Source organism: Danio aesculapii, chromosome 9 (genome assembly GCF_903798145.1).
Source record: "Danio aesculapii chromosome 9, fDanAes4.1, whole genome shotgun sequence".
Lineage (NCBI taxonomy): Eukaryota > Metazoa > Chordata > Actinopteri > Cypriniformes > Danionidae > Danio > Danio aesculapii.
Genome location: NC_079443.1, coordinates 4562189 through 4581811, shown reverse-complemented (window position 1 = coordinate 4581811; position 19623 = coordinate 4562189). Strand labels below are relative to the sequence as shown.

Genomic DNA, 19623 nt, shown 5'->3' with positions numbered 1-19623 from the left:
CATTGAGCTAAAAGTATTAGTTAATAGCATGAATTGTACATTAAAATAGCATGTGACCGCACATTTGATTCATTTTTTTTTTGCTAATTTAGCTCTCTGTGTTTTCCTCTGTATCCTGTTTGTCTGTGTTCAGATCCCAGCCTCTCCACACCAGCTGATAAGCGGAGCAGGAAGCCTTCTACCCCGACCACAGAGAGTGAGTTTCCAAAATATGTACTTCCTTTTTTTATATCCCAATATGGAGTGGCGTGGGAGATGCGAACCTTTCCCACTGCAGTGCACACACACACGCGCACACACACACACACTGCTTTTGTACACAGTATCACTAGGGATATATCACTGATAATAATTAATGAAAAAATACTTTGCGAACGATAAAAGGAAGGAAAGAAAGACACAGAAAGAAAGATCACTGACCAACATGAAGTGACAACATGAAGGAATTAAGTTAACTTGCTGGTTTTTACTAATTTAAGTGGATTGAACATAAAACAATTAAGTTGTCTTCCAAAAAACTGAAGAATTGTGTTATTTCAGCTCATTTTTAATTAGCTTGAAGAAACAGCAAACGCCATATTTTGAATGTACATTAGATTTTCTTTTCTCAACGAAGTTAAGTCAACTCAAGCTTTCATTCCACTACATGTGTGGACATACAGAGGAGCGAAATGTCGTGGGTCTTCCAGAACAACGGTGCTACATAAAATATTCATAAATACAAACACAACACTGGACCTATGCATAAAAAACCTATGCATAACTAACATATATTTTAAGACACTTAACTAGCGACCATTTTGAGGGATGTAAACAAAAACAATGGTCCCAATGTATTTCCTGTTGTACATTTTTAATTTCTATAGCTTCTAACAATCCAAAGACAGCCACATATTGATAAATAATGTTATGGTAGCTGTTTTAACATTAAGATAGGATTGATCTGCCTCTTGTTACGGTTATGAAATAGTTTTAGAACAAGCAGGAAACGTTCACCACATTGAAATGGTCTATAAGACAGGCTATACAAGCACTTTTACATGCGACTGAACAATGCTGTGCAGGATATTGTGCAAAATAGGTACTTAAGGTTTTATATTGTGCAAAAGAGTTATTGAATGTTGAAGCAAGCAGTGCTTGATTGTGTACATTTATAGTAAACATTGTTTTCATTATTGAGTCGATGTAAGATGGAGTTTAGATACTGTAAAGTGTCAGGTGCATAAGAGAGAAGAGTGTTTCTACAGGTGGTTTAACAAACCCATTCACCTAAATGAAGCACAATTGGACTGAAATCCCATTATTATATTTTTCTGCAGATTTATTCAATTGGTAGTGTTTATTATTAGTATAATGTTTCTTTTTGCTGTAAAAATATCTTCATTTACATCATTTTAAAACTCAAACAAGGTAATACATCTGTCCACATGTTGCCATGTTTGAAATTATCTGCATATTTAGGGAAAGATGAAATTATTTATGTTTGGATGCATTTATAAAATTCCTTTTCTTACTGTTACAGGTTTAGCCATTTTGCACTATTTGGTTACCCTTTTTATTTTAAGATGACGTAGTTACAATGTATTCTTTTAACTACAGAGTAATATTGGGGTGCTTTCACACCTAGACTTTTGTTTTTGACCTGGCGCGTTTTCCCAGTTAGCACAGTTCGTTTGGCATTTGTGAATCCAGCAATCGCGCTGGGATCCACGCCAAAACAATCGCTCCGAGATTGCCTGAATGAGGTGGTCTCGGCTCGATTGAAACGAATTCTGGAGCGGTTCGTTTGTAGTGAGAAAGCAAAACGATCCGAGCCCGGCTATATTACAGTGTATTATGGATATGCTAAAGGCATATATATGGCTATATGAAGAGAGAATGATGAGTAGGGTGGGATGTCATTCCTACCGGTAAATGTGCGTTTCATGTCAAATACGAAAGTGAAAGCATGCTAACTATTAACGAGAGCGGTTTATCTGTTAGGAAAACCGACCTAACTGCAGTCTTGGTTTATCAGTTATTTCTCCCTATAATGTAAAGCCTATAATGCATAATTCTAGCCAAGGGAGAATCCTACCTCTGATTTATACTTGGTGACGATTTCTGTGGGTGTCTTATTGTTCATTGTCATAAATTGAAAATAAGGACGCATGACAGCTGAGCGGGACTCTGCTAAACTCAAAATGAACCCTGAAACTCTGACCAATGTGAGGACAGTTTACTCGCACATGACTTGTTTTAGCTCTTTTGGTCCGTTTAGAAACTTTGCCGTGTGAAAGCGAATCGCAAGTACAACGTTTAACATTGTAACAATTTTAATCCCTGTTTCGGAACAAAGCGAGTGTGAAAGCACCCTTAGTTAATTTCCTGTACTTACTATATGGTTAGGATTAATAACATGTAATCAGGGGCGTAGCAACAGGGGGGGACAGGGGGATACGTCCCACTCACTTTTAGAGACAGACCATTTAGAAACAGGTGATTAATAATTATATGAACGTATGATCTCATAGAGCCGTCCCCCCCCCACTTTTAAAATGTCCGCCAAGCCCCTGCATGTAATTATGCCAACACAGGCTCAATCTAAAAACGTAGCCCTATATATGTTTCTGGAGATCGAATTATGTAGCCAGAAGTACATATGGCTGCATTTCGTCTTTAAAACAAACGCTACCGGCCGGTACGATGCTGTTCATTTCCGCACTTACCTGCTGATGGCTTACCTCCGTGTGCACGGCTTTCCCGCTGCCATTAGCCTGCCATGTACGTCAGCAGACTTGAGATGCAGAGAGGAGTTGACCACGTCAACGGGGTTCGAGTTCAGCGAAGAAGAATGGTTCCAGAAATCGAGGAAGACTAAAACAGAAGCCAAAAATTAAGTAAACTAGTAAATGACAGGGTGAGAATGTGGTAAAATCAGAAAATGTGGTAAAAATCAGGCGAGGGCTTTCCTTTTTTCTGGAGTGTTTTTAAAACTGTCGGAAGTGGGTGGGCGGGTCAATCGGTGCTTTTGAAACAACTATTGGTTGGATTTAGGGAAAGAGGAGGGTGGGTCAGTCGATTAGTCAGTCAGGTGGATTAGAAGAGCAGGCACGAATGGCACTCGCGAGAGACATTTGAGATCTGAAAAAGTGTACACAGTGGCAGATTCACAAAAACTGCAAAAACTGCAAACATACCTCCTGCGACGTATTTCAAGATCTCCAGAAACGTATATAGTGGTACGTTTTCAGAATGAGCCTGGGTTGAATTAAGCATAGCTCGCTATAATTATTATAGAAAGTACAAGTGACGTGTAACTACATCACCTTAAATTTAAGTGTTACCCACTTTCTTCTAATATTGACTTGTAACATTAGAATATTTTATAGTTGTAATATAGCCCAATAGTATAAAGATAGTATGGAAGCAAAGCGTAAGACAAACCAGCGAGATCGGAGTTAACTGTTAAAGCAGTTATTCATCTCTCACACTCTTCATCTGAGCATTTGTTTGACAGAGCTGCTGGAGAGCTGCTGGTTTCGACTGATTTTACATGTTAAACAAAGTCAGTGAGTAAGAAAGAAAACAAGGAGTGAACAAAAGTATGTTTAAAAATATAAAGAAAGACTAAAATAGGATTATTGACAATGGTGAGAGAGAAAGACAGAGAGAGAGACTTAACTTTTAAAGCTCTTTTCTTCACAAACAGTTTTAAGCAAGGTGCAAATTAAAGGGGTGTCAACTTTTTCAGTAATGCTAGTTTGTGTATGCTAGGTTTTTGTAATGCTAGGTTGTTTTGCAATACACGCTTCAGTAAATCAAATGTATGTGTTTATTCAAATTAAATCTAATTTATTTATAAAAGAAATGTGAGTTTTTAAGGAATATTTTGTGTATTCTGACCTACAGTATCCTCTGATTAGCTATATCTCTGTGTCAAATATTACTTAAATTTTAAGCGATATGTAGATACAAACACTTGCTTTACAAGAAAAGGACCTTGTGAAGAATTACGGTGACTATTGGTGCTCTAGATCTGCTGGTTTGAGACAACTAAATGAATTTGTTCCAACACCATCTCACAGCAATTCGTAACTTATTGATTTAGTGGCTAATTCGTATATATTCGTATGATCTCATTCGTACAATTTAGTACGATTTGCTCATCCCCCAATGACTTGGGTTTAGGGGTTGGGTTGGATGTCACGACTCCTTTTTAAAATCATACATTTTCTTACGACTGAACTCAAATTAGCCACTAAACTGACAAAACGTACAATAGTTACGTTTCCTTTTGACATCGGGCTGATTTGGTCATGAAAAAAAGGCATGATTATGCCTTCACAATGGTATGAACCGTTAGAGGGGTGGCCAAATGTATATTTCTATTATCTATTATTTTAAATATTACAATTATTATTTAAGATACAAACTATTTTTCACTATTTAGAGGACTGACCCCCCATACATCTGTTTTGACATCCTTCAGGGGAGAATCAAGTAATAATTATGGGGGTCAATCCTCCCAAATTCCCCTGAAATTCGCCCTCTTGTTATACGTCATATAAAAAACTAAATATATAAAGTACACACGAACACCAACTTACGTTAGCATATAAAACTTATATACAAACACATAAATCTGATTTCCCCCTTTAAACCATCATATTAAAACCACTTTCTTCACTGAGAGAGAGAGAGAGAGAGAGAGAGAGAGAGAGAGAGAGAGAGAGAGGGAGAGAGATCATGACCGTTCCTGCATGACTGCTTGGCAAAACCCACTTGGATATCCATGTATGGACTCACTCTAGACTCGCTCTCTGGACCACGAGGAGTGTTGTATGAGTTTTTTAACATCAATGTTTTTAACATGCCTTACATTCTCTGGATTGTTTTGTGAAGACTTTATATACTAATGGATCTACTGTTCGCCTTCTCTCTTAGCAAACTTATGTTATTATGCCTCTTATGTCTGTACAGAGCTGTAGTATCCACAAAAAAAATAGCTGAAACTGAAATGCGAGGTGCACACTCATCTCTCAGGAGAAATGTCCCCTACAGTGTTATTCTTTCGAAGGGTTAGTTCACCCAAGAATGAATATTCTGTTATTAATTACTCACCCTCATGTTGCTCCTCTGAGACCTTCGTTCAACTTCAGAACACAAATTAAGATATTTCTGATGAAATCCTGGAGCTCTCTCATCCTCTATGGACAGCAATGGTCATGAGGCGTTCAAAGTTCAGAAAAGGAACCAAAAATATTGTCAAGTGGTTCAAAGGTTCAGAAATGTTTTCTGTGTCAGATAAACCAACACAATCTCACGGCAATTCGTAACTTTTTGATTTAGTGGCTAATTCGTATGAATTCGTATGATCTAATTCGTACAATTTAGTACTATTTGCTCATCCCCCAATGACGGTTGGGTTTAGGGGTGGGGTTAGGTGCCACGCCTCCTTTTTAAAATCGTACAATTTCGTACGACTGAACTCATACGAATTCGTACGAATTAGCCACTAAACTGACAAAACATAAAATACTTACGTTTTCTCGTGAGATCAGGCTGGATAAACATAGAGCCTGTATTTTCTCTCTAGTATCAGCTAATCAGGGTGTGTGTTAAGGCTACTATAGGCAGTATGATGTATTTTTAATTGGAGTCAGCAGCACAACACTCAAGCATCATATTGCTCATAGTAAACAAATAAAGTCAACATAGGCTCATTCTAAAAACGTAGCCCTAAATACATTTCTGGAGATCATGAATTATGTAGCCAGAAGTACGAAAACTGCAGGGCAGTATGATGCCGTTCCTTTTCACGCTAGCAGCGGACCGCATACCTCCGTACGGACACTTTCCCGCTGTTATCACTTTGTCCAGTGGCTGCTGTGTACGTCGGCAGACTCGAGACACAGAGAGGAGTTGACCATGACGACGGGGTTCGAGTCTGGCGAAGAACGGTTTCAGAAAGCAGGTAAGACAAAAGGCTAAAAAAGTAAACAACAGTGTGAGAATGCGGTAAAATCTGAAAACGTGGTAAAAAAAAATCAGGGGTCTTCTCTTTTTCCGCATTGTTCAAAACACTGTCGGTTAGGTTTAGGGAAGTGAGTGGGCACTGGTCAATGCGTGCTTTTAAAAACACTATCGGTTAGGTTTCTATCGGTCAGTCAGTCAGTCAGACTTACTGACGCGAGAAGAGCAAGCATGAACGGCACTTGTGAGAGAAATTGGAGATCTTGAAAAGCGCACACAGCAGCTTCTGGTGGATTCGCAAAAGCAAGAAACATAGCTCCTGGGTTGTATCTGACGCTGTCCAGAAATATATTTAGGGCTACGTTTTCAGAATGAGTCTGGGTTGAACAAAGTTGTTGGTACCTTTTTTTTTTTGGTGCACAAAAGTGTTCTTGGAGCTTCGTATGACTACCACTGAAATTACATGAAATGTTTTGACAATCTTTTTGGTTCTTTTTCTGGACTTTAAACATTTCAGGACTATTGCTGTCTATGGAGAATGAGAGAGCTCTCGGATTTAATTTGAAATATCATAATTTGTGTTTTGAAGATGAACTAAGGTCTCTATTTGAATTAATTCTTTAACAGAAATGCAAACTGAGATTCTAAAAAAGAAGTCATTTAAAATGATTGGTAATAGTCAAATTACAGTTCCCCGTGTTAAGTAATTTCCTGTGCAGTACAAAGTGCTGCCTGGTGCTTGTATTGAGAAGCAAGTGGAAGCCATGTGAAAGGGCTTTAGAGGTGTGTTGTAAAATGTGCTGAAGTTGAATTCGTGTCAGAATCATATGTGCGCATTCATTTGAATGGCATGCTTGAGTTGCTGTTATCAGTCACTTACAGCATGTCATTTTGCACAGCACAACTAAACACTCCACTTTTTTGGATATAGGGTCATTTTATGAAAATTATTTTAGAGTTAAATCTTTATTATTTTTTGTGAAGTTTAGTTATAAACTAATTTCGAGAGGATCACGTACTTATGATTGCTAGCGGCTGGATCCGCATTATCCAATTCTCAATGCACCAATCAGACGACTCCTAAGCTACTACAAATACCCTGGGTTACGTACCACCGCTATCTTCATTTTGAAAAATCCCCCCATCCACCCCTACTCCTCCTTCTTCCTAGATGGGTGACACGGTGGCCCAGTGCTTAGCACTGTTGCCTCACAGCAAGAATGTCTCTGGTTCTAGGCTTTACCAAACCAGCAGACATTTCTGTGCGGAGTTTGCATTTTCTCCCCGTGCTCACGTGGATTTCCCCCAGGTTCCCCGGTTTCCTCCCACAGTCCAAAAAACATGCAACATAAGTTAATTAACTAATCCAAACCGGCACTATAGACATGCTCCTAGTAAATGGTTATCTCTCAAGAGCAATCACTGGCTGTTCATTGGTTATTACAGCGGGGGAGTTCTCGAGATCTACCTGAGCTCAAACTCCCCTCTTGCCTTGCAACGTCATGCATTTCATAATAACGTTACACCTACTGCAGGCATGGTATGTCAGCAAAAAAAGGTCTCTGATTATTATGGCAGAATGCCACCTATTTTCCATTGGTCTTAGCACACAGTGTTACAGAAGAGTCAAGCTGAAAATAGGAAAATTATGTAAACTCTTTGGTTATTTTAAAGCGAGATGCTAATGCTCTAATCCAAGTCAAGGATTTATGCTAAGCTAAGCTAAAAGAGCTCCCGTCAAACCCAGAGATCAGCCGAATGGATTCAAACTCATCTTTTTAACTCTAAGCCTATTCAGCCTGATCTCACGAGGAAACATAACTATTTTGTAAGTTATATTGAACATTTTGTAAGTTAAGTGGCTAATTTCTATGAGTTCAGTCGTATAAAAATGCACGATTTAAAAAAAAGAGGCATGACACCAAATCCTGTCCCTAAACCTAACCATCATTGGGGGATGAGCAAAATGAACTAAATTGTACGAATGAGTTCACACGAATTAATACAAATTAGCCACCAAATCAAAAAGTTACGAATAGCCTTGACACTGTGTAGGCCTATTTACAAAAAAAGTGTTCCATTAGACTTCTACCTGTGTACACGACCAAAAATGTTTGGTCACTCGCGTTTTTTGTTAATGATATATATATATATATATATATATATATATATATATATATATATATATATATATATATATATATATATATATATATATATATAACTTTTTTATAACAATAAAGTCGCAGAATGGCTTCTTCCACCAAAGAAAATTAAATACAATTTTTATTGCCAGTTTATCAGGACAGGACAATTTTGTTCTCTTTGACTCATTGAATGGAAATGCTTTATTTGAAAATGTTTAAAGGGCCCATAGTTTACCTCTTTTTTATGATTTAATATTAATATTATGGTTCTGAGTGTGCCAGTTTAGGTTCAGTTTAAAACACAATTCAGATTTTTTTATTATAATGTGTTAAAAAGTGTCATGTTGGGGGCGTGTCCACAGCTAGCTGATTTAGGGGTGTGTTGCTTCACATGTAAATTAGTTTCGGCTTCCCGCCAACGTAACAAGGGGGCGGGGCCATGAGCTCATCCACTCTGCGTTTGCAACAGAGTCTGACAGGCAGACTGCGAGAACGAGCTGGAGTGAGAGGTTCAGCATTCAGTCGTACATGTACGACTCGGACACAGACCAAGCAGAGAGTACAAAATTATTTGTGTCTTTGTACAGTTTTACAGCCAACTGTGTGCTAGTTTCAAGTGCCGAGCTTGTACACAGAAACTAATAACCACGCACACTGAATTAACTTTGACTGAGGCACCGGATGCGCCGCTCGAAGCTGCGACACGGCACACCAGACACTCTCTGTAGCGCGGCAGATACATGAAGTGTCCCGAATCGTCGCGCCACGCATTTTTGAGTTCTAAACATAGGTTTCTGCAGCGGTCCGCAGCGCCCAGCCGTCGACTTGAGTGTACCCTGATAGAAACCTATGTCTAGAATTCTAAAACGCATGCTAGTTAAGATCACAGGGAGCTTCTGGGATCGTGAGAAATGCAAACGGCTGAATTATAAGGTAGACTCGATGAGAAGTACACATGTTTGCAAACCTACCTAAAGATACAACCAATAATTCCGATTAGAGCGATAATGTGGAGAATATTGCTCTTGTGTTGAGCCCAATGAGCCTTAATCTAAAAATAGAGCTAGCGTGTTCCTTTAGTGATATTGCTTCGACTCACGCTGAAAATGGCGGACGTGAATCAACAAACTGAGGATATGATGACGCGCCTGTCAATCAATATTGGTGGGCGGGGGGGCCGCACTCCTACGTAAAGTTGCGGTCGGTTTGAAAACCGCTCCAATTGGTCCACCGTTTTTTATGTTGGTAAATTTTAAAAAAAGCACTGGGTGTGCTTATATCAGCCCAATATGACGGTCTATACACCATACATGCACATATGTCTGTCCAAACAGCTTGAAAAGTAGATTTTTTACCATAGGTGCCCTTTAATGTAATATTTCAGTTTAATTTGCACCTTTGAATAGACCATAACTTACGAGGAACTTTGCTAGATTCTGGAATAGAGCTATAATGAGTCCTATTTATTCAGTTTTTATCGTGAATTCTGAGGTCACAATGCTAGTATGTAATGTTTCAAAGGGGCAGTGGGTTGTATTCATTAAAATTGCAAAGTCATGTTTTCTGAGTATCTTTTGCTGAGTAGCCTCTGTCATGAAAACAGAATACACAAGTGAAAAGGATTGAAAGGATTACTTTCCAGAAACTTATTAAACATTGATAGTGGTTTTGGCTAAACTTAAAGAAACCATTTAAGATATTAAATGGATAGCTCACCCAAAGATGAATTTCCTTTTCTTGTTCACTTGTTCCAAATCTGTTTCTTTCTTCTAAGACATTTTGAAGAAAGCTGTAAACCTGTAACCATTGACTTCCATAATATATATTTTTTCTACCATGGAAGTGACTACCATGAGTGGTGACCTTATTAATACCTTATTTGTGTTCAAAAAGGAAAGAAACTCAAATGTTTGAAACCACATGAGAGTGAGTAAATGATGACAGAATTGTCCTTTGTTGGGTGAACCCTCTCATTATTGTTGTACGTTCTTTTTTGCCCACACATGAACTCTGAAAAGGGCTGACAATAGATGGTCGAGAGTGATTTTGGAGCTTCTTGGTCCTTCATCATGGAGGTTACATTCAGTCACTGAGTTGTTTGCAGTCATGGAAAATCTGTGATTAAAAATCTTGAAGCTATAAAAATAAGCAGTGGTGCTTTAGATGACGGAAAATTCTAACCTCCCCAGCACTTAAGATTTTTTTTGTTAGATGTTGAACCCAATAGAGTGTTACAGCCGTGGTAGCAGAAAGCGGAAGACTTCTTTGTGATTTTTCCAGATTTTTTATGACAGGGTTTAAAATTAACAATAATTGGACAATTAATGGTACATCAGAACTGCACAGACTACCCAAATACTGTACTCTGTCTGTCTGTCTGTCTGTCTGTCTATCTATCTATGCATCTATCTATCTATCTATCTATCTATCTATCTATCTATCTATCTATCTATCTATCTATCTATCTATCTATCTATCTATCTATCTATCTATCTATCTATCTATCTATCTATCTATCTATCTATCTGTCTGTCTGTCTGTCTGTCTGTCTGTCTGTCTGTCTGTCTGTCTGTCTATCTATCTATCTATCTATATATCTATGTGTCTGTCTGTCTGTCTGTCTGTCTGTCTGCCTGTCTGTCTGTCTGTCTGTCTGTCTGTCTGTCTGTCTGTCTGTCTGTCTGTCTGTCTATCTATCTATCTATCTATCTATCTATCCATCCATCCATCCATCCATCCATCCATCCATCCATCCATCCATCTATCCATCTATCCATCTATCTATCTATCTGTCTGTCTGTCTGTCTGTCTGTCTGTCTGTCTGTCTACCTATGCATCTATCTATCGATCGGTCTGTCTGTCTGTCTGTCTGTCTGTCTGTCTGTCTGCCTGCCTGCCTGCCTTCCTGTCTGCCTGCCTGCCTGCCTGCCTGCCTGCCTGCCTGTCTGCCTGCCTGCCTGCCTACCTACCTATCTTCACAGTTGATTTTCCAAGTCCTTCAAGTGGCATACAATTTTTTTTTAATTTATCATAAATGCTAGTCAGTACATTTCAATCATATTACAAGTAAAGTATAGACGGAATTATGGAATTGCAAATTAAGATATTCTTTAGCCTTAAGTGTGTCAAAAGCACTCCAAAGTTCAGGTAAATGCTTTTGAAATAATGATAAATAATGATGTATTTAAAGGTGTTCTAGCAAGTGTGTTTGAACCATATACTGTAAAATATAAGGACGTAGTATCTGTGACGTCACCCATAGGTTTCTGAACACTGCAAAAGAAGCTACAAGTAGGCGCGGCCAACCGTCGCCATTTTGTTCACGCGTCATCGCACCCACGGCGGGATACCAAACAAGGGCAAAGAGGCGGAGAGTGAGCGGAGCTACAGACACCTGCTGGCACTCTGCTTAGACCTGGCAGACAGACTTTACTTTGGGAGAAACGCTTAATACTTTATTACCTGCGACTCGTTTGTGTTCTGACCACATGTGCTTGGCTGTACACTATATCAATAAAGTGTTTAGACTTTTAAAAACACTGTAGTAATACAGTGAGCCACTAAACATTGCTCTTATGACGTTTTTCTACAGGAGGAAAACGCGAATTACTTCCAAACACTTCAATTATAGTGTGTGTTAGTAAATGAAAGACTATTGATGAACTCCAGCATAACACTGTATGATAACGCTTCAGATGACTGTTCTAGAGCCTACAGCTAATCAATCTGTCACATTCTGGAGTGCTTTACAGGTCTAAAGAAAAATATTAATGATAAATGATCTTAAATAAAACAAATACATTTATAGAGATGGTATACAAGTATATAACTTTACTCACATGGGAAACGGAGGCCACGTGAATGGTTTGTGAGCACAATTAAATGCACACAGCATCCCATATCATCTGATAATTGTAAGAAATAAGTCCAAAAGGCAGCTGACTGTGTAAATCCACATAAAACAACACAAAAATACGATGAATATGCCGAGATCAGTGGCTAATCTGCCAAATTCAGCTGAGGTGAAGTGACGGCGACCAGCGAAACCTAGCTGTCACTCAAGTGGCCACGCCCTTAATTATGCAAACTTAATATAACCTAATATAAAGGAAATGGATGAGTTATAAAAAAATTCACCCCCTCACAGTTGTCATAGAGGGTAATAATAGCTATATGAACCAAAATCGTTCTTTGTACCAGGCTGTAAACACCTTTTTTTCTGCTGTAAAGTTGGCCATTCTAACAGTGGGCTCAATTGCAATTTGCTCTATTATGGAGCCAGGACTAGCGGAATTTTGATGAATTGCAGTTTCAGTTACTTCCGTATTGGCTTCTAGAGGAGGAGCGGGAGGTTGCCGCTTGGTTTGAACATAAAAAAAGATCTACAAAAATAAAAATAAAAATCTACAAATCTAAAAGTCCACTTGAATGAGGAGATATTTTGTATTTAAAAAATCCCTTTTCAAGAACTACACTGAGCAGCTCATTTGAACTATAAAAGTTATTATTTTTTTTTTTATTTCTGATGTCACATAGCAGCCAAAATCCTGCCTGGAAATTTGAATGGTTCCGGATTGGGAAGGGACAAAACAACATATTGTTGTTACTCTGATATCTCTTGCTATTTTTATACGTGCAAGCTCTGTGTGATCCTCTTGACTCATATTTGCAGCTCAAATTGATTGTATTTTGAAGTATTTGCAGTAATGAAAGACCCTTTAAGATGTTTGCCAATCACGTCGCAGTAGGACAGCTAACCAATCGCAAGACATTTTGTCAACCCAGGCTCATTCTGAAAACGTACCCTTATACATTTCCGGAGAGCGCCAAATATGTCCCAGGAGGTACGTTCTTTTTACAGTTTTTGTTTTCGCAAATCCACCAAAGGCTGCTGACTAACTGACTGACTGACCGATCGACTGACCCACGTCCCCTAAACCCAACCAACAGTGTTTTCAAAAGCAATCCAGAAAAAGAAAAGCCCTCACGGCAGCCTGATTTTTACCACATTTTCAGATTTTACCACATTCTCACCCTGTTATTTACTAGTTTGTTTTATTTTTTGGCTTTTGTTTTTGTCTTACTTGCTTTCTGGAATCGTTGTTCACCAGACTCAAACCCCGTCATGACAGCCAAGTCCTCTCTGCGTCTCAATTCCACCGACGTTCGTGGCGAGCTCATGGACAAACTGTTAATAGCGTAAAATCCATCCATACGAAGGTAAGCAGTTAGCTGGTAAGGAACAGTGTCACAAAGCCCCCTAGCGTTCGTTTTAAAGACAAAATGCAGCTATATACCAGATACTTCTGGTTACATAATTCGTGATCTCCAGAAATGTGTGTAGGGCTACGTTTTCAGAATGAGCCTGTTGCATTTTGTTTTTCGGAAGGCAGGCTTTCATTAAAGCCAAAACTATTCGAGCCTTTTGTGCCAAGTTGGGGAGAAAGGTGTCATGAAAACAATATGTCATAATGTAAATTGTATGTTAAATAATGTTATTTGACCCACCAATCACAAGATAAGGGTTCGCTAACAGAAAGAGCTTCATTCACTTCACCTAATTTATCCTGAGTTCTTTCATGAAGAAGAGATCGGACTGGAGCATTACACTTCTCTCCCTAATCCTGTCTTCCACTACTGTATATCAGATTTTATATAAATCCTTTAAATAAAACGTCTCATTTTTATTAGAGTACACCGCGATACAGATGTTCCAATGATCACATTTGTTTATTTGCTGATCATTCATAGCACGCTGAGGAGATGTTAAAAAGAGCACCAGAGATCTGCTTTCTGTGTCTCCTTCTTATTGTCTCTGGTTCTTTTCAGCTGTGGTTGACAGTGGGAAGTGGTGTTATATCGGGTGATTTGTTTCAAACTGTGGAGGGCAGAGATTATCTGTTTTTCTAAGTGTCTTAAAGTTGTCAGGCCTTTAAACAGATATGTCTGATCCTATGGCCATAGACTAAACATTATGAAGCTCTCAAGTGGGACGCTATTGTCCTGTGTGTGCAATGTTTCATTGCTATCTCTAGCATTTGCTCTGCATTCTTGCTCTTGGCGCAAGACTTTTACATTTAGTCATCTAGCAGATGCTTTTGTCAAAGCAACTTACAATTGAGGAGGCATTCAGCGATTCAACAAGAAGAGGCAATACACACAAGAAGTGCTAATTATACAATGAAGCTGTTTGTGGTCAGGGTTTACTGTTTTAGTTAGTAGGGGGAGAGTTTTTGTTTTTTACAGAGAGAGAGAAGTGTTTCTACAGGTGGTTTGTCAAACCCACTCACCAATGTGAAGCACACTTCATAAATGCAGTGTCTTTTTAAGAGATGTTGAGTGATTGTAAATAAGTGTCAGGTGCAAGTGTTGGTTAAGATGGAAGAGAGATGAAAGAGTGTGCTTTCTACAGGTGGTTTGTCAAGCCCACTCACCTGCACCACTCGCCTACAAAAAAACATTGACTCAACTCAAAATCATAAGGCAACTTGCTGCAGAGTTTTTATGAGTTGACTCAACTTTCAACCCGAGTACTGCACTTGACTCGATGTAAGTTGAGTAAACTCAAAAATGTCAAGCTGGTTGCCTTAACATTTTAAATTGAGTCAACTTTTTTTAACAGTGTGTGTGAGGCACACTCAGAATTGAGCAATGTTTTGAGGTTATCTTAATTTGTGTTCCAAAGCTAAATAAAGGTCTCAGGCGATTGGAATGGCATGAGAGTGAGCAATTACAGATTTTTCAGCCTTCAGATGCAAAAATGTATTTAGTTAATTATTTAGTAGGGGCAGTGTGAACGCAACATTTATTTTAAAGTGCCCATTATACGATTTTAAAGGTCTCTAATTATTTGATTTTTACTATTTGTTGGTTTTACTATTTGGTCTCTCACAATCTCTTACATCAGGGGTTCTCAATCTCGGTCCTGAAGATCCAGTGTCCTGCATAGCTCCAAACCCAATCAGACACACCTGGGCTAGCTCATCAACATCTCACCTCATGGGCTATGCTTTCTAGAAACATCCTTGCAGGTGTGTTGAGGCAAGTTGGAGCTAAAACCTGGACACCGGACCTCCAAGACTGAGCTTGAAAACCCCTGGCTTACATTCTTTCCAAGGTAAAAAATAAAAGAAAATAATAAATAGTAGGAGATAGTAATACATCTTTATTTTTCTTATAATACACACTGCATACAATGTCTGAAATAGCCAACCCAGGCACATTCTGAGAACGTAGTCCCGGGGACATTTCTGGAGACCGCAAAATACGTAACCGGGGGTACGTACGGCTGCATTTCAGTTTTTTAAGCGAACGCTGCAGGGCGGTGTGACGCCGTTCCCTTCGGCGCTTGCCGGCCAGGCCGGCCGGCCGCTCGCCTCCGTGTGGAGGGCTTTCCCGCTGCAACCAGTTTGTCCGGTTAACTCTTCGTGTACTCTGGCGGACTCGAGGCGCAGAGAGGGGCTGACCACGACGACGACCGGGTACGAGTCCGGGGAAGAGCGGTTCCAGAAATCAGGTAAGAAAACAAAAACAAAATCCAAAAAATGAAGCGAACAAGTTCCCCACAGGGTGAGAATGTGGTCAAAATCCGAAAACGTGGTAAAAATCAGACGAGGGCTTTTCTTTTTCTGGACGGCTTTTGTGAATCGTCGTTGGTTGGGTTTAGGGACGGAGGAGGGTGGGTCAGCCGATTGGCCGGTCGCACGGTCAATCATTCTGTCATCCAGGCAGACAGGCGGAAGGTCGTTCGACAGCGGCCTCTAGCGGGTTTACGCGAGAACGGCGCGGGAAAAAGCGCGCACAGCGGCCTCTTGCGGACTCGCGAAAACAAAAACTGCAAAAATACGTACCTCCCGGGACGTATTTCGCGGTCTCCAGAAACGTCCCCGGGACTACGTTCTCAGAATGAGCCTGGGTTGGAAATAGCTGGTTTAATTATGAACACCCCCCTTTTTTCTTAGAGCATATACTCTGTTCATATTGGATAGATGGCCCAGTTTGTTTTTGATCTATCATTTACAGTGAATGCCAGAAGCAAAATCTGAATATCAGAGGAGTTACTGATGACTCATTTGAAGCAGTTCAGAATTTTCTCTTTCATTATCTAAAAATAGACAATGAAAACATAGTTGTCAGCAGTCAGTTTGAGGTGATTAAGGGATTTGAGGGTCATCATTTACTACCCTTCAGTTTATGAGTTACTTCAACACAGAAGAAGATATTTTAAAGAACGTTGACATCCATAATAGGAAAAACAAATACTTTAGAAGTCGATGTTTACCAGTTCATCATCTTTAATGTTCAATAAAAGAAACTCATGAAGGCTTATAATCACTTGGGAGGGAGTAAATAATTAGTAAATACATATTTAAGGGTGTTGTATCACTTTAATACTTTAAAGGATATCCAAGTAAATTAATGCTGATAAACTAAGATCAGCAGCTTTCTTCATGTTCAGTGATTTATTCGCAGTTCAGATGATTATAAGATTACCAACATAACATTATCATAAGCTCGGGGATGCAGAATATGCAAGGAATATCTTTCGCACATTTTATCTGATGTGAATAGGCAATAAAGGATTGAAGTACTGTCTGTTCTGAAGCCTGTAAAGGTCACATTTAATATTTAGATTTTAAAATTAATATTTATTCGAATGAATCATTTTGCTTTTTGGTTATATGTGATGTTCCTTTGATAATTATTTTTCAGAATATAATAATTTAGGTGTACTAAATATTGGACTGTCATATTAAGGTTTTTTTTCTTAGAGTTTAGTTCCAGTTAGAGTATACAGACTAATCTAATGTATATGCACAAATATATTAATGTTAATAGAAAAATATGAATTTAAAAGAGAGATCTGTGAGGGGTGTACTCATTTATGCTGAGCACTCTCTGTGTGTGGTGCTGCTACAGCCGATTTATGATGGAAAACAAATGATCTGATCGAAACTTCTGTTCCAGTAGACACCGTTCATAAGCTCAGCTCTACACGTGGTTTGCCCAAAATTGTCGAGAGATTCAGGTGAACGCTCCATATTCATCCAGAAATAGTTTTGTGTTGGAAAGAGGATGTTTTTATTTCCACAGCTTCAGAAAAAAAGAGAGGAATGAGAGAATGGCCTCTCGGAGAGGGATGAGATCGGAATGTCTTACAACTGACTGAAAAACCGTTCAGAAGTTTGACATAAGAATAGCTCGATTGCCACCGCTGGAGCTTTAAGCTTGTGTTTGTTGGCTTCGCCGTCACATTGTTTCATGACAGCGATCCGATAGCAAATAAATAGTGCCAAAAACTATTTCCTGGATTCTTGTTAGGGATATTTTTAGTATGACCAAAAAAGGCAAAGAGCAAAGAACCTTAGCAGCTGATCTCTCCAAGCACATCCAGAGAAAAACAGATCTGCTTTCCTCTCCTTCTGCCCTTCCTTCTTCCCGTTTTCCAAAGTGAGAGTGCATGTTCTCTCAAATTCACTAGATTCTGTTAGTAGATTTAATACTTGATTTAACATTCGCCTTAAAGTGTATAACTCGAAACCTGAAGGTGAAATTAGTAGTTTTAGAGCCATTTTTGTGTAAAATCAGCAATGACTGACTGACTTTGTGTTAATTCTCTAAATTAATAGTTTAATTGTCTAAATGTAACACACAAAAATATTGCTTTATGGTAACACTTTAACCTCTCTTAAAGAGCCCATATTATGGGTTTTTGAAAATGCTCTTCCATATAGTGTGTCACACAGCTCTAAGTGAAGTGAAATGTCCAGCTAAGGCTTACATCTGTAAGCGTACAGTGTTTAAAACTGTTGATTCATCTATAAAAGAGTCGAGTCATAGTGCTTCAAACGAGTCGTCTTGATAACGAGTCATTAGGTGTTTCGTGATGACGCGGCTACGAAACACAAGTAGTTGCGCGTGCAAACCCGGGAGATTTGAAACCTGCGGCCCCGCCCACTAACAGAAAAAAAGCAACACACACACACAGAGACACACACAGACACCGGTCGAATGAAGTCACGCTGTGCAGATGGATATTATTGACAGTTCACCCAAAGATGAAACCTTAGCAATATAGCCCAGCCTTGAGCAGATCAAGTGCTTCTGGAAACTATGCTTACAAAGAAGACTTCATCAGTTTGTTAAAGGACGGATCAGTAAAGACTGTCAGAACATGGATCAGTGCATCATGAATCAGTTTCTTCCCCCATTTCACAAGTGTAAGTACGTGCGATTAAAATTATTAAGGGTTATTATTCGCAGATATAACTGAGGACGCGGGTGGTGAGGGAGGTGTCGCCGACGCCGCTATGGACGCGCCGGCCCTGTGTGTGTGTGTTTGTGTGTGTGTGAAAAGAGCAGGTAGTGATGGGCTAGGAGATCTCCTCGCCAGTTCTTGGACTTTTTGCTTGTTAAAATAGTTAGTTGTCAGTATTTTTTAGTCCATCGTCTGTATTTACATTCACCCACTGGCAGCCAAAATTTACTTTGAAGCGTGTCTGCACTGTGACTACTTTTATATTGTTGATTATCTGCTGGGCATTTCACTCTGTCTCGCGCTGAAGCCTGTCAGTGTCGTCGACCAATCGCAGCAGGCTGTCATCGGTCCAATCAGCTCAAATTAGCTTCGCGCTGAGGAGGGGTTTGGGAACAAATGAATCACTGAACGATTCATATGGGAGTCGCTAGGATAATTAGGTAAAAATAAATGCAGATTCTATATCTATATTTCAACTACAGAAGGTTCCATTGACGATTGAGCATGCTTAATAAAAAGTGATGGGAATATCGTCGCTATAAATAAATGGCGTTACTACTTTTTTCAGTAACGAGTAATCAAATGAATTACTATTTCCCCTGTTACAACGCCGTTGCTGTTACTGACAATTTAAAATGCGCTTTCTATAACACTGAAGCGATGCGAGGAGCATCTCTCAACCATCCCTACTGAAAAATCCAGCTTAAACCAGCCTAGGATGGTTGGCTGGTTTTAGCTGGTCGACCAGCCTGGTTTTAGAGGGGTTTTGGCCATTTCCAGGCTGGTTTCCAGCCATTTCCAGCCTGGTCTTAGCTGGTCAAGCTGGAAAATGACCAGCAAAATCCAGCTAAAACCAGCTTGACCAGCCAAAACTAACTATATCCAGCTTAAACCAGGCTGGTCAAGCTGGTTTTAGCTGGATTTTGCTGGTCATTTTCCAGCTTGACCAGCTAAGACCAGGCTGGAAATGGCTGGAAACCAGCCTGGAAATGGCCAAAACCCCTCTAAAACCAGGCTGGTCAACCAGCTAAAAACAGCCAACCAGCCTAGGCTGGTTTAAGCTGGATTTTTCAGCAGGGATAGGACCTCTCTTTCTCTGGGGGTGTGTGTGTGTGTTCCGGGAGGGGGTGGAACACATTACCAACCAGTGATGACGATTGGTGTGTCTGTGAACGTGGTGTAACTGAGAAGGTTTAGATAGAAGACCTTTCCATTGTTTGCCAATTGGAGGCAGTGTAGTGAAGGTTACTTTCCCTGATAATT

At 39.5% G+C, this 19623-nt stretch overlaps 1 protein-coding gene across 5 annotated transcripts in view; it reads left to right on the top strand.

Annotated features, from left to right (window-relative positions):
* The window catches only part of mylka (myosin, light chain kinase a), a 152428-nt gene that overhangs the window by 102620 nt on the left and 30185 nt on the right, over positions 1–19623 (top strand). For all 5 annotated transcript variants that reach the window (XM_056464687.1, XM_056464689.1, XM_056464688.1 and 2 more), the window contains one exon: positions 134–196. In XM_056464687.1, coding sequence (XP_056320662.1) covers positions 134–196 — 63 coding nt within the window. The remainder of the gene's footprint in view (positions 1–133; positions 197–19623) is intronic.